Below are 13,208 nucleotides of genomic sequence, written 5' to 3'. Positions count from 1 at the left end.
CTTTAGCCCTTCTACCTTACTGCCTTTACACCCTTTATTCTGCTTCTCTTTCCTCAAAGCCTCTCGATGTGTTAGATCTGGCTTTACTCCATGCACTTCTTTCACTGCTCTGTCACTCTGGGTCCCATCCCCCTTGCAAATCAGTTTAAACCCTCCTGAACCATGCTAGCAAACCTACCAGCAAGGATATTGCTCCCCCTCGAGTTCAGGTGCAACCCATCATGGACTCTGGCATGGTGCCAGAGCACTGGAAAATTGCAAATGTCACTCCATTCTTTAAGAAAGGAGGAAGGCAGCAGAAAGGAAATAATTAACCAGTTAACCTGACCTCAGTGGTTGGGAAGATGTTAGAGTCAATTATTAAGGATGAGATGATGGCGCACTTGATGGGACAGGACAAGATAGTACAAAGTCAGCATGGTTTCCTTCAGGGAAAACCCTGCCTGGTGAACCTGTTGGAATTCCTTGAGAAGGTTACAAGTAGCATAGATAAAGGGGATGCAGTGGATGTTGTATATTTTGACTTTCAGATGGTCTTTGACAAGGTGCCACACATGAGGCTGCTTACCAAGTTAAGAGCCCATCGTATTACAGGAAAGTTACTAACATGGTTAGAACATCAGCTGATTGGTAGGAGGTAGCAAGTGGGGATGAAAGGATCCTTTTCTGTTTGGCTGCCAGTGACTAGAGGTGTTCCACAGGGGTTGGTGTTGGGACCGCTTCTTTTTATGCTGTTTATAAATGATTTAGCTGATGGAATAGATGGCTTTGTTGCCAAGTTTGCAGACAATACGAAGATTGGTAGAAGGGCAGTTAGTGTTCAGGAAACAGGTAGGATGCAGAAGGACTTAGACAAATTATGAGAATGGGCAAAAAAATGGCAAATAAAATACATGGTTGGAAAATGCAGTGTCATCCACTTTTGTAGTAGAAATAAATACGCAGACTATTTTCTAAATGGGCAGAAAATCCAAAAATCTGAGATGCAAAGGGATTTGGGAGTCCTTGTGCAAAACACCCTAAAGGTTAACTTACAGGTCAAGTTGTTATAAAGGAAGACAAATGCCATGCTAGCATTCATTTTAAAAAGTCTAGAATACAAGAGCAGGGATGTGATGCTGAGGCTTTATCAGGCACTGGTGAGGCCTCACTTGAGTATTGTGAAAAGTTTTGGGCCCCTCAACTTAGAAAAGATATGCTGGCATTGTTAAGGTTCCAGAGGAGGTTAACAAGGATGATTCCAGAATTGAAAGGGTTATCATATGAGGAACGTTTGATGGCTCTGGGTCTGTACTCACTGGAATTCAGAAGAATGAGGGGGAACCTCATTGAAACCTTTCGAATGTTGAAAGGCCCAGACAGAGTAGATGTGGAAAGGATGTTTCCCATGGTGGGAGAATCTAGGACAAAAGGACACAGCCTCAGGATAGAGGGATGCCCTTTCAAAACAGAGATGCGGAGAAATTTCTTTAGCCAAAGGGTGGGGAATTTGTGAAATTTGTTGCGACATGCAGCTGTGGAGGCCAGGTCATTGGGTAGAGCTTGATTGGCTCTTGATTGGACATGACATAAAAAAAAAAGGATCAGCCATGATTGAATGGTGGAGCAGACTCAATGGGCCAGATGGCCTAATTCTGCTCCTAAGTCTTACGGTGTTATGGTCTTAGGTAGTAGAGAGAAGGGAAAATTGAAATGGTAGATAAGATACTAATCATCCCAGCTACTTTGTCCTGGATGGTCCTGATAAAAAGTCTCGGACTGAAACGTTGACTGTTTATTAACCAGTGCTGCTGGGACACAAGACAGGGCCTGATGGCTGGGTCACCTGGTGAGAGTGTCTGATGTTGAAAGACCCATAACATCGGACGAGCCCGGGTTACATCACTGATGATGTATCTCAGCATCATGCTTATTATCAGCAAACATCCCCATTTCTGATCTGATGGTGAAAGGAAGACTATTAATGAAGTAGCTGTGGATGATTTGCTCTAGGAGGCTGTCCTGCAGTGATATCCTGGGGTTGCGATAATTAACCTTCAATAACCAGCTTCTTTTGTGCGACGAATAGGTAACTCTGACAGTCCGAGCGCTCTCCTCGGGATGCAGGTTGACTTCAGTTTTCATCAGAACTTGAAGCTATACCTTATCAAATGCTAATTTGATGTCAAGGGCATCCACTTTCACCTCACCTCTAGAATCAAGCTCTTTAGTCTATGCATTCACTAATGCAAAAATAAGGATTGAGAATGGTTCTGAAGAAATAGATATTAGACACTAATGAGCAGGCTATTGGTAAGAAGGTGTTAGTTGACAGCCCTCCTGCTGACACCTTTCATCGCTTTACCAGTGATAGGGTAGTTTTTAGCCAGACTCAATTTGTTCTGCTTTTTCAGATCAGGAAATGTCAGACCAATCTCCTACACTGTTGAGTATATACCTATAATGAATAGTTCGGTTAGGGGAAGAGCTAGTATTGGAACAGGTCTTCAATGCTACTGCTAAGATGTCAGTCTGGTCTCATAGCCTCTGCTGTATCTATTGCACACAACTGTTTTTAACATCATGTGAGAGTAAATCAAGTTAGTTGAAGACTGGTGTATGTCATGGAGGGGGTCGAAGGAGCAGAAATCATTTGGCCCTTCTGTCTGAAGAGGGTGGAAAATTCTTGTCTTGAGCATGCAAGAGCTGGGCCCACCACAACTGATGAATGAGAAAGAAATCATAAACATGAATGTGAAGAGGGTTTGCTGCTTCTACTACTTCAGATTGCCATCAGTATTTCTTAAATGCTCAATTTTGTGCTGCCAGATCAGTACCATCTATCCCATTTAGCATAATGGTTGAGTCATGCAAGAAAAAGGAGTGTTGTCCAGTTCTCCCACTTTAGCCTCAGTTCTATAGATGCCTTTAAGATGGACTTGGCAAGGTTATGACTGTGAGAATTCAGTTGCTAGGTCATTGCTGAGTTCAAAGTTCGAAATAACTTTATCATCCATGTATGCACAGTATATATTACTATTTACTACTTTGAGATTCATTTTCTTGCAGGTGTTTATAGAAAAAAAGGAATAAAATTGAATTTTACAAAAAAATTACACTTAAACAGAAAAAGGCAAACAAGCAAATAATGTGCAAAAGACAAACTGTGCAAACAATAACAAAAACTGATAACATGAATTGTAAAGGATCCTTGAAAATAAAATTTTAGGCCAGAGAATCAGTTCAGTGTAAGAGCAAATTCCAGTTCAGAAGCCTAATGACTGTAAGGGTAATAACTGTTTCTGAACCTGGTGGTGTGGGACTGGAAGGCTTCTGTACCTTCTTCCCAATGGTTGTAGTGAGAAGAAGGCATGATCTGGATGGTGGGGGACTTAGATGATGGATGCTGCTTTCTCGTGGTAGTGCTCCATATAAATGCACTCATTGATGGGAGGGCATTGCCTGTAGTTCACCACTTTCTATAGCCTCTTCTATTCCTGGGCATTGGTGTTTCCATAGCAGGCTGTGATGCAACCAATTAGGACACTATCCTCTGTGCATCTCCAAAAGTTTGTCAAAGTTTTCGGTGACATACCAGATCCACACAAACTTCTAAGAAAGTAGAGGTGCTGCTGTGCCTTCTTTCTGTTGAAACTTATGTGCTTGCTGATCCGAGGATAGATCCTCTGATATGTCAACACCAAGGAATTTAAAGCCACTGATGGTCTCCACCTCTGTTCCCCTAATGAGGATGGCTGCTAGATCTCTGGCTCCTTCCTCCTGTAATTGATCATCAGCTCTTTGGTTTTGCTATTTATGCACCTTAATTGCCTGAAGACAGCAAACATCTCCTCCTCTGTAATTTGTATAGTGCTCACGATTTCACTGCTGCTTTGCCTCACTTCTTTAGACTCTGTGTCTGTCTTTCAAGTAAATACAGATACAAAAAATCCATTTAAGATCACCCCCATCTCTTCTGGCTTTATGCAAGGATGACCACTCTGATGTTTGAGACCAATATTGACCTTTGCTATCCTGTTGCTCTTAATATATCTGTAGAAGCTCTTCACCTTGTCTGCGAGAGCAACCTCACACCCTCTTTTAATCCTCCTGATTTCCTTCTCAAGTGTTCTCTTGCGTTTCTCTCCTCAAATATATCATCTGCTCTTTTTTGTCTATACCTGCTCTGCAGCTGCTTTTTCTTAATGATACCCTCAACATCTCTCAAAACCCGAAGTTCCCTAAGCCTGTTATCAATTGCCTTTTATTCTGACAGGAACATATAAACTCTGCATTCTCAGAATTTCATGTTCATGTCCCCAGATCCTTTCTGACACCATCAAAAATTGGCCTTTCTCCAATTTAGCATCTCAACCCAAGTACTGAACACACTGTACAGCAGGTGCTTTTGACAATCTCAGAAGTTAAGAGGAGTATAGATAGGATAAATACAGACAGTCTTCATTTCCATTCTGGTTGGGTAAGACTAGAACTAGAGGTCAAAGATTAAGGGTGAACAGTGAAATATTTAAGGGGACCCTGGGGGGAAACTTCCTTGCTCAGAGGATAGTGTGAGTATGGAAAAAGCTACCAGAGAAAGTGGTAGATGAGGTTTTGATAGAAAAATGTAATCGAAGATTGTATAAGTATATAGATGGGAGAGGAAAAGTCCAGATGTGGATTGATTGGATTAGGCAGAATAACAGTTTGGCATGGACTAGGTGGGCTGAAGGGCTTGTCTCTGTGCTCTAGTGCTCTATGCCTCTATTTCATCAGTGGGTTCAGGGATTGTTTCCAAATGATCTGTGCTGACAAACTGAATAAACTTTGTCTTTGTCTCTCAATCTCTGGAGTGTCAATTTATTTGAATAGTTCGCTGGACTTCATCTAACAGACGAGTGAAGGATTTTCTGTTTCCTGTTCTTTAATATTTAGCTTTTAACTAATTAGCAGTAGTTTCATGTGTTGTTGATTAAATTTTAATTTTTAGTTACTCTTGATATGGTTTTTAATATTTTCAATTTGTTATATGTATTCCAATTGTTACCAACTGTACCTAATCAGGAATTGCTATTGCAAGGACATCGGGGGAACCATAGTCCACCATTGAGACCTGGTCCGTGCTTATGGTTCTGCTCAACCTCATAGCACTGAGGATATTGGGGACCAAGTGTAACCATGGGATTAACCAAAGGGACGTACTTGAGGCAGTAGAAGAAACAGTGTACAAATAAATTGAGCTCATAAAATCTAAAAAAGCTAGGAAGAACAATCAGAAGACTTAGAAAGTAACTCATAAGTGGTACTGAAGAGATAAACCAGAGCCAAACAAATGAATTTCCTTTTATTGGATAAAACATTTTGTTTTCATTACATAATCTAATTGTAAAAGCAACCCATTTAAAACATGACTGATTTAGACAGGCACTGCTCATCGTTGCTAAAAAAAAATTACCTGAAGTTTAAAAGTTTTCTTCATCATGTCTCAACATCTAACTTGAATTTTTTTCTTGTGTTGTTAAAGTCTTACCAATATTGGAGCAGGAAGCACTCCAGAAACAACCAGAAGGCACAGTGTAAGGAGTGTTCCATCAGATGGAGGCTGTTCTATCGAATATTCTGTGGCTACTGTGGACCTCAAATGCTTTAAGCTGAACTGGATGGACATAATTCAGCAAAACAAAGAAAAGTGGAAAGAGCTAGCAATTCAAGGTGTGTGGGGTCATTAATATCTTGTGGTATAAACTTCTGATGTGTCTGGGAATTACTTCAGTGATTAGTAGATCCGTATAAACATCAGAACTTAGGAAACTCACAGTAATCTAGGAAGATGTCATTCTTAACTGTGTCAAAGAAAAGGGTTTGAAAGTCAGAGTACAAAAATGATGTCCATAAGACATGTCTGCAGAAGGCAGGTAGCTGATTGGTCCAGCAGCAGCACAGCAGAGTAGTGGTTAGTGCAATTGCTTTACAGACAGAGTGATCACTGATCAGCGTTTGATTCCTGCTGCTGTCTATAAGGAGTTTGTATGTTAACCCTGTGAAGGCATGGGTTTCCTCTGAATTCTCTGATTTCCTCCCTCAATTTGAAGATGCACAGTTTGGGTTATTAAGTTGTTGGTGGCGAACGCATGGCAAAACATTCAGGCTTTCTCCAGCACAACCTTCACAGATTTGATTGGATGCAAACTATGCATTTCACTGCATGTTTCAATGTTTTCTGTACAGACTACAAATAACTCAAATCTTTAATCTGATTTCTCTTTGCTAATTAGCTGGTGAATATATCTAGTGTCTAATTTCTGATCTTCATGTTATAAGCCATAAAGGTAAGGAATGTGAATGTAGTTCAGCTGAGTGCAGTGAGCATCCTGTGTCCTGTTACATGTGGGAAGTTGTGAACACTCCCATGACCTACACAACCACATACGTGAAGTGTTTCCAACTTCAGCAGCTTTAACTCAGGGTTTCAGAATGGAAGCAGCAGTAGTAGCAGAGAGGGAATGGGTAAATATCAGTAAGACCAGTAGAAAAGCAGTAAGGGTAAGAATCTCCTGATTCAGTCCCCTTCACAAACAGAATTTCCATTTGGACACTGATACACATGGTAGCTACACATGGTAGTTCATGCCCTCTAATCCAAACAGAATCATTGTAAATCTCTTTATTACCTTTTCCAAAGTTCTCGCATTGTTCCTGTAATAGGGCACTCAGAATTTTACACAAAACTTCAAGAAAGTTCCACTCAGCAGATCACGATGCAGAATTAGAATCAGTTTGAGTGAAGTTAGAGACAGCAACAGGCAGAGGGCACTGGTGGAAGTTAGTTATTCCCTGCCAAATAATGGTTATAATTATTTAAATACTGCCAAGTACTGGATGCAATGTTGGAGGATCCAATATGAGTACAATATAGCAGTAACAGTAACCCATGTCAAACTGGTGGAGAAACTCATGAAATGCATCTAAGATGTTTTCTCTAGGTTGATATATTGTACAAACAACTATAGAAAAAAGGCTATTTTAGATGTTGCATTGTGTAGTGAGAGAGAGAGAGAGAGAGAGTCAATTAATAATGTTTTAAATAAAACTTAGGAAAAGTGGCCATAACATGATAGTGCTTTACATTGAGCTTGGAAGTGATAAAGTTCAATAATCATTTTAAAGCTAAACAAAAATAAAAACATGTAGGGGACAAATGACTGATAGGGGGACTGTATTTAATGATATTCAAAGGAGGAACAGTGGTTAGTTTTTAAGTAAACCATATGAGTTGCAAAAAATATATATAATGCTCAGCAGGAAGAATAGCCCAAGTATGTTTGGCAGGAAAAATTAAAGATAGTATTGAATCATAAGACAGAACTTATAAAGTGGCCAGAAATAGAAGTGGACCTAGGAACGGGGAATGTTTTATAACTTAGGAAATGAGAAAGAGCTTCTACTGATATTTTGAAATGGAGAAGTCTAGCGAGAGTAAGTTCTGTAAAAAAGGCTAAAATGGACAGAGATAAGAGAATTCATAATAGGGAAGACAAGAATGGCAGAAAATTAAATATAAGTGTGTGTGTCCGTCCATGTAAGGAAACACAAAACCCTGCCAGAAATAATACAGAACCAAAGATATAGCCTGATGTGGAACCAAAAGGCTATTAGTATTAGGAAAAGTACAAAAAAATTGCTGAGCTTGAAAGCTGATAAATCCCAATAACCCTATGATCTGCATCCCAGAGTTCTGAAAGAGTTGATCACCTTGGAAAATTCTTTGGATTCTACTATAGTTTGAATACTTGAGAGATCAGTAAGTGTGACTCCACTGTCTAAAAGAAGAGCAAGACAAAATGCAGATAACCATTGATTGTACTCTAATCTCATAGTTGAAAAACGCTGCAATCTATGGTGAAGGCTGAATAGGTGATAACTGTAGAAAATAATAAGAAGATTAAGTATAGTCAGCATGAGCTTGTGAAGAGAAAGTTAGCTTTGACTAATCTATGAGAATTCTTTGAGAGTGTGAGATATAGGGTATATTGTCAACCTCACTTCTAATGGTTAATGGGACCTGAGGTGTTAAATCCTAGAAGACATAATCATTGAAGCTTTCACAATTATGAAATTAATCCCATTTCTATCTATACCTAAGCTTGGTTAGAAAATCTAATTTGCAAGGTTCACTTGATCATCATTATAAATGAAAAGCCTGGCTCTTTGCTTCTAATCTGACTCAGAAATCAGCAGTAACTCTCAGTGAGCAGCAGCAAATTATCATTTTGACTTCTTGATTTTCCTTTTCAATAAAGTAAATAATAAGGTAAACTGAGCAGTGTGTAAACTGAACAGATGATTTGCTATTGCCTGCTGTCCAGATTCTGATCAAGAACTGCATTCACCTACATTAAATCAATGGTTCTAACACAAACATCATCTTCACTGTCATTAGCTAAGATAAAGGTCAGACATCAAATGTACAACCTTTCCTATCCACACAGCACAGTACTCTGCAGAATATCTACTTATTCTTATATATAAAGTAGATTTAATAAAAAAGCCACTACTTTACAGTTGTATATACATTTTGTTTTGTAATGCCAGTAGTTACAGACTGTCTTCATTGAAGAATGAAGTAGTTTGTTAATCATTACAAAGACTTTGCATCCAGGTACAATTACAAAGATATGTACCTGGATGCAAAGGGCAAAAATATTTTGTACTTTGGGTGCAAAGTGTTTTGAAAGCAGCACTATAAATTTTTATTTTTGTGGAATTTGAATTTAATGCTTCGGTAGATCCTGATATGTTGGTTGATTTTGATTTCCTTGGCCCTGATCACCAGATAAAGATTAGCTTTGTAATGAGCCATCAAGACCATTGCTCAATTTTCCAGGAATAACACTTCAGTCATGTGCTTTGATGATGTGAAGACGTAAGTAAGTTTAATCTTTAACTAGTTGATGCAAAATTTCTCACAATTAATGATTGTGTGTAATTAGTATACAGGATGTGATAAAGTTTAACCATTAAGTTCCCAAAGCATAAGATCATAAGAGATAGGAACAATAAGAGAGAGAGCATTCCGCTCTTTCAGTCTGCTTCATTATTTCAACCTGGTTGATGTATTTTCCTTCTCAGCACCACTCTCCTGCCTTTTTCCTGTAACATTTCATGCCCTGACTATTCAAGAACCTACCAAATTCTGCTTCAAATACTTGTACATCCAACGATTTGGCCTCCACAGCCACCTGTGGTAATGAATTCCACAGACTTGTCACCCTCTGGCTAAAGAAATTCCTCCTTATCTCTGTTCTAAAGAGATGTCCTTGTAATCTGAGTCTGTGCCCTCTGGTGCTTATCTCCCTCACTAAAGGAAACATCTTCTCCTCATCCACTCTATTTAGGCCTTTCAACATTCGATAGATTTCAAAGAGGAACCCCCATATTCTTCTAAATTCCAGTGAAGGTAGGCCCAAAGCCATTAAAAACTTCTCTTGAACCACTTCTGAACCTCTCCAATGTCAGCACATCCTTTCATAGATAAAGGGCCCAAAACTACTCACAATAATCCAAGTGAAGCCTCACCAATAAAGCCTCAGCATTACATCCTTGCTTTTATATTCAAGTCATCTTGTAGTGAATGCTAATATTGCATTTGCCTTCCTCACTACAGACTCAACCTGCAAGTTAACTTTTAAGGGATCCTGCACAATGTCTCCCAAGTCCCCTTTGCTCCTCAGATTCTTGAATTTTCTGCCTGTTTAGAAAATAGTCTATGCTTTTGTTCCTTCTATCAAAGTGTGTAACCATACACTTTCCGACACTGTATTCCATCTCCCACTTCTTTGCCCATTCTCCAAATCTGGCTTCCCTACTCCTCCACCTATATTTGAATCATCTGCAAACTTAGCAACAAAGCCAACAATTCCATCATCCAAATCATTGACACCGTAAACAGAAGCAGTTCTAACACAGGCCCCTGTGGAACAACAGTTGTCACCAGCAGCCTATCGGCAAATTCTCCCTTTATTTCCACTCTTTGCCTCTTGTCAAGCAATGAATCCTTTATCCATGCCAGTATCTTTCCTGGAATCTCATTGAATCATAGCTTGTGAAGCAGCCTCCTGTGCAGCATCTTGTCAAAGGCCTTCTGAAAATCCAAGTACGGAACACCCACCGATTCTCCTTCGTCTATCCTGCTTGTTATTTCCTCAAAGAATTCCAATAGATTTGTCAAGCAAGATTTTCCCTTAAGGAAATCATGCTGACTTTGGCCTATTTTATCACGTGCCCACTTAACAATCGACTCCAACATTATCCCAGCCACTGAGGTCAGACTAACTGGCCTATAATTTCCTTTCTTATGCCTCCCTTCCTTCTTGAAGAGTGGAATGACATTTGCAATTTTCCAGTCCTCCAGAGCCATGCCAGAATCTGGTGATTCTTCAAAGATAATTACAAATGCCTCCAAACTTTCAGCACAGAATTTGCTCCTGTCATTAACTTACAGGATACATTCTTAGACTGACATTAACTAATATTTTGAAATTAAAAACCAGGTCTGATTAAAAAAAGTTCAAATCAGGACAAAGTAGTACTAATTGTGAAAGGTTTAAGCTAGAGTTGTATTCTCCTAGTAAACCACTGGTTGAAACAACAAATCTGAAACCTACAATTGCTTCAAGGACAGGAAGCAGAGGTGATAATTCATGTTTGTCCTTGTGAACGAACAGATAACACCAATGGAATTCTACAATGCTCAGAACTTCATCAATTTCTTTTTGCTACTTTTATTACTGATTGGAACTGAAACAAACTGGAAGTGATAAAGAAGTTTGCAGATGATACAAACATTCACATTGAGCAGATGTTTCAAATCTCCAGCACTAGATTTCACTGGCAGGTTGCAGAATGGATTGAAAGCGAACTGAAAATTTCATAATGATGCAGTACTTGAGTAGGTTGAGACTAAGAAAATAAGGCACAGTAATACAAAAGCAAAATAAAATAAAAGTAAACAGAGATTGCTATAAGTATTTAGAAAGTCAGGTAGCGTCTGGTGAGAGGGAAAAACAGACAATATTTCAGATCAACCAAATTAACGGTAATTGGTTCTTCTTTTTTCACAGATGTTGCCTGACTTAAAGACAACTTCCAGTACTTTATGTTTTGCTTTATTTCATCTAGCACACACTATTGTTGACTCAAAATGCTAGAAAGAACATATGGAGAATGAAATATTCTACTTCCATCTTCTATCTGATGTAAAGTTGTCACAAAGGCACCACTTAATAGGTTCAAATAAAAGCAGAAACAACACAAATTCCTGATTCACCATGAGATGCTCCAGCATGCACAGGCTTTCTAAATAGTTTCCTTTATTACTATAGTAATCAATAGCTTCTGAATAGTAGATGCTGCTATTTCACAAAAGATGACATTTTCGGTATCAGGATATAATATACATACAACATCCTAAACTGGGATAGGAGACAAACAGGAGATATGTAACAATAAGCTCTGTGACCTTCAGAAAGATTAACACAGGAGAGGCTTTAAAATTAACGAAGTACAAAATCAAACAACTTTTTTAGGTTCACTCTACTTCCTGTAGATAGACTCCTGTAGACCCAGAAGACGAAGAGGGATTATATGCTGTAAATGCTCTGCCCAGTATTGCCCTACCTAGTCTTACAAATCTAAAGCAGGTAATAATCTCCTGATTAACTTTTTGAATAATGCTGTCAGCTGTCTTAGAGCTGATGCCCCGACATTCATATATCGTCGGCTATCGGGTTGGCATTTCCTAGGGATTAGTATTGTAGTGGTGAGAAGACTTATGTGTAATGTGACAGAGGTGCCATTTAAAAATTGCTCCAAATAATTAGATTTTTTTTGCTCAGAATCTGTATACTAATTTCCTCCCATATTGTGAAATTCCTTAATTTGTCTTCACTAACAGTCAGTGTAAGATTTTTGTGATTGGTCGTCTGTATGTGGAGCCATTTCTCAGCTGTTTGTATCATGATAATAGTAACCAAACACTGCTACATGAACCCTTAGATCAAGATAAACTTGAGTTCTTACCTTCTGATAGTAACTTCATCAAAGGTAAAGAGAGGTACACAGAGTAGCAGAGAATCAAAACTGAGGCAGAGTGTAAGGAAACATGAGTCGGGTCAAGTCCCACCTCTCCTGTAAGGAGTTAGTACGTTTTGCCTGTGTCCACGTGGGTTTCCTCTGGGTGCTTTGGTTTCCTCTCATATTCCAAAGGTGTAATGTTAGCGTTAGCGAGCATGCTATGTTGATGCTAGAAGTGTGGCAACACTTGTGGACTGCCCAGCACAATCCTTGCTGATTTGATTTGACACAGGTAAACATTATATTTCCATGTGCATGACAAATAAAGCTGATTTTCAACTTTCTCTTTTTGCACAATGTTCAATCTGTAAATGCCAGACGTATCCATGATTCCTGTCAAAACACTGAAAATGTAACTGGTTGAATTTGGGGCTACTGAATGATCAGCTTCCTGACAGGCTATCAGTTTATATTAGAACTGAAAAACCAGGAAGTACATTGGTGTTGTCTGCAACAAATATAATTTTCACTAACTACATTCACCTTATAGTTTTTGTTCATCCTAGATCTTCCCAATTGATCTCAGTAACCCATCAACCAGCTGACTTCTACAGTTTACCCTGAAGCAACCCTGTCTCATCCCATCAAAGATTCCTTTGAGAAATTTTATTTAGGGACAGGTCTTATCAGTTATTATCTATACTTAGATGATCTATGACTGATTGATATTTAAATCCATGCTAATGATCAACTCACATACACCTCAGCGATAATCTTCACCCAGCACTAAAGCAAATGAGAAGAACAATACATCCTTCAAAAAGTTGAGAAGTCTACCCCGTCAAGTTCTGAGTCATAGCCCTACATAGCATCTCACCCATCTCAGAAGAAGGAGTATTTATAAGGAAATGTTGCCCAGGGAATCCTGCTCCTAATTGTCAGTGACTCCTCTAAGAAATACTAATGCAAGGATAATTGAGTGAGCACTGGAAATGACCTTAGTCACTATGCTCTATGATCATGTTTAAGAAGCTTTCATGACTATTGGCTAAATAAGTGAGATACTAGAAGATGACTAGTATTTTTGAATTAATATCCCAATAAGTTATCAACATTTTTTCAAAGACGATGAATAAGGTTAGATCTAAGGCTAGATA

General features: G+C 38.9%; 2 protein-coding genes across 3 annotated transcripts in view; both read left to right on the top strand.

The window, feature by feature from the left end:
- Window positions 1-13,208, top strand: part of LOC132392642 (uncharacterized) — a 709,726-nt gene that overhangs the window by 58,030 nt on the left and 638,488 nt on the right. The window lies entirely within an intron of this gene.
- The window catches only part of pde1a (phosphodiesterase 1A, calmodulin-dependent), a 449,561-nt gene that overhangs the window by 403,912 nt on the left and 32,441 nt on the right, over window positions 1-13,208 (top strand). For both annotated transcript variants that reach the window (XM_059966798.1, XM_059966800.1), the window contains one exon: window positions 5,504-5,691. In XM_059966798.1, the coding sequence (XP_059822781.1) occupies window positions 5,504-5,691 (188 nt within the window). The remainder of the gene's footprint in view (window positions 1-5,503; window positions 5,692-13,208) is intronic.

Source organism: Hypanus sabinus, chromosome 4 (genome assembly GCF_030144855.1).
Source record: "Hypanus sabinus isolate sHypSab1 chromosome 4, sHypSab1.hap1, whole genome shotgun sequence".
NCBI lineage: Eukaryota > Metazoa > Chordata > Chondrichthyes > Myliobatiformes > Dasyatidae > Hypanus > Hypanus sabinus.
Note: the sequence above shows the minus strand (reverse complement) of the source record. Positions and strands in the feature narration are given on the sequence as shown.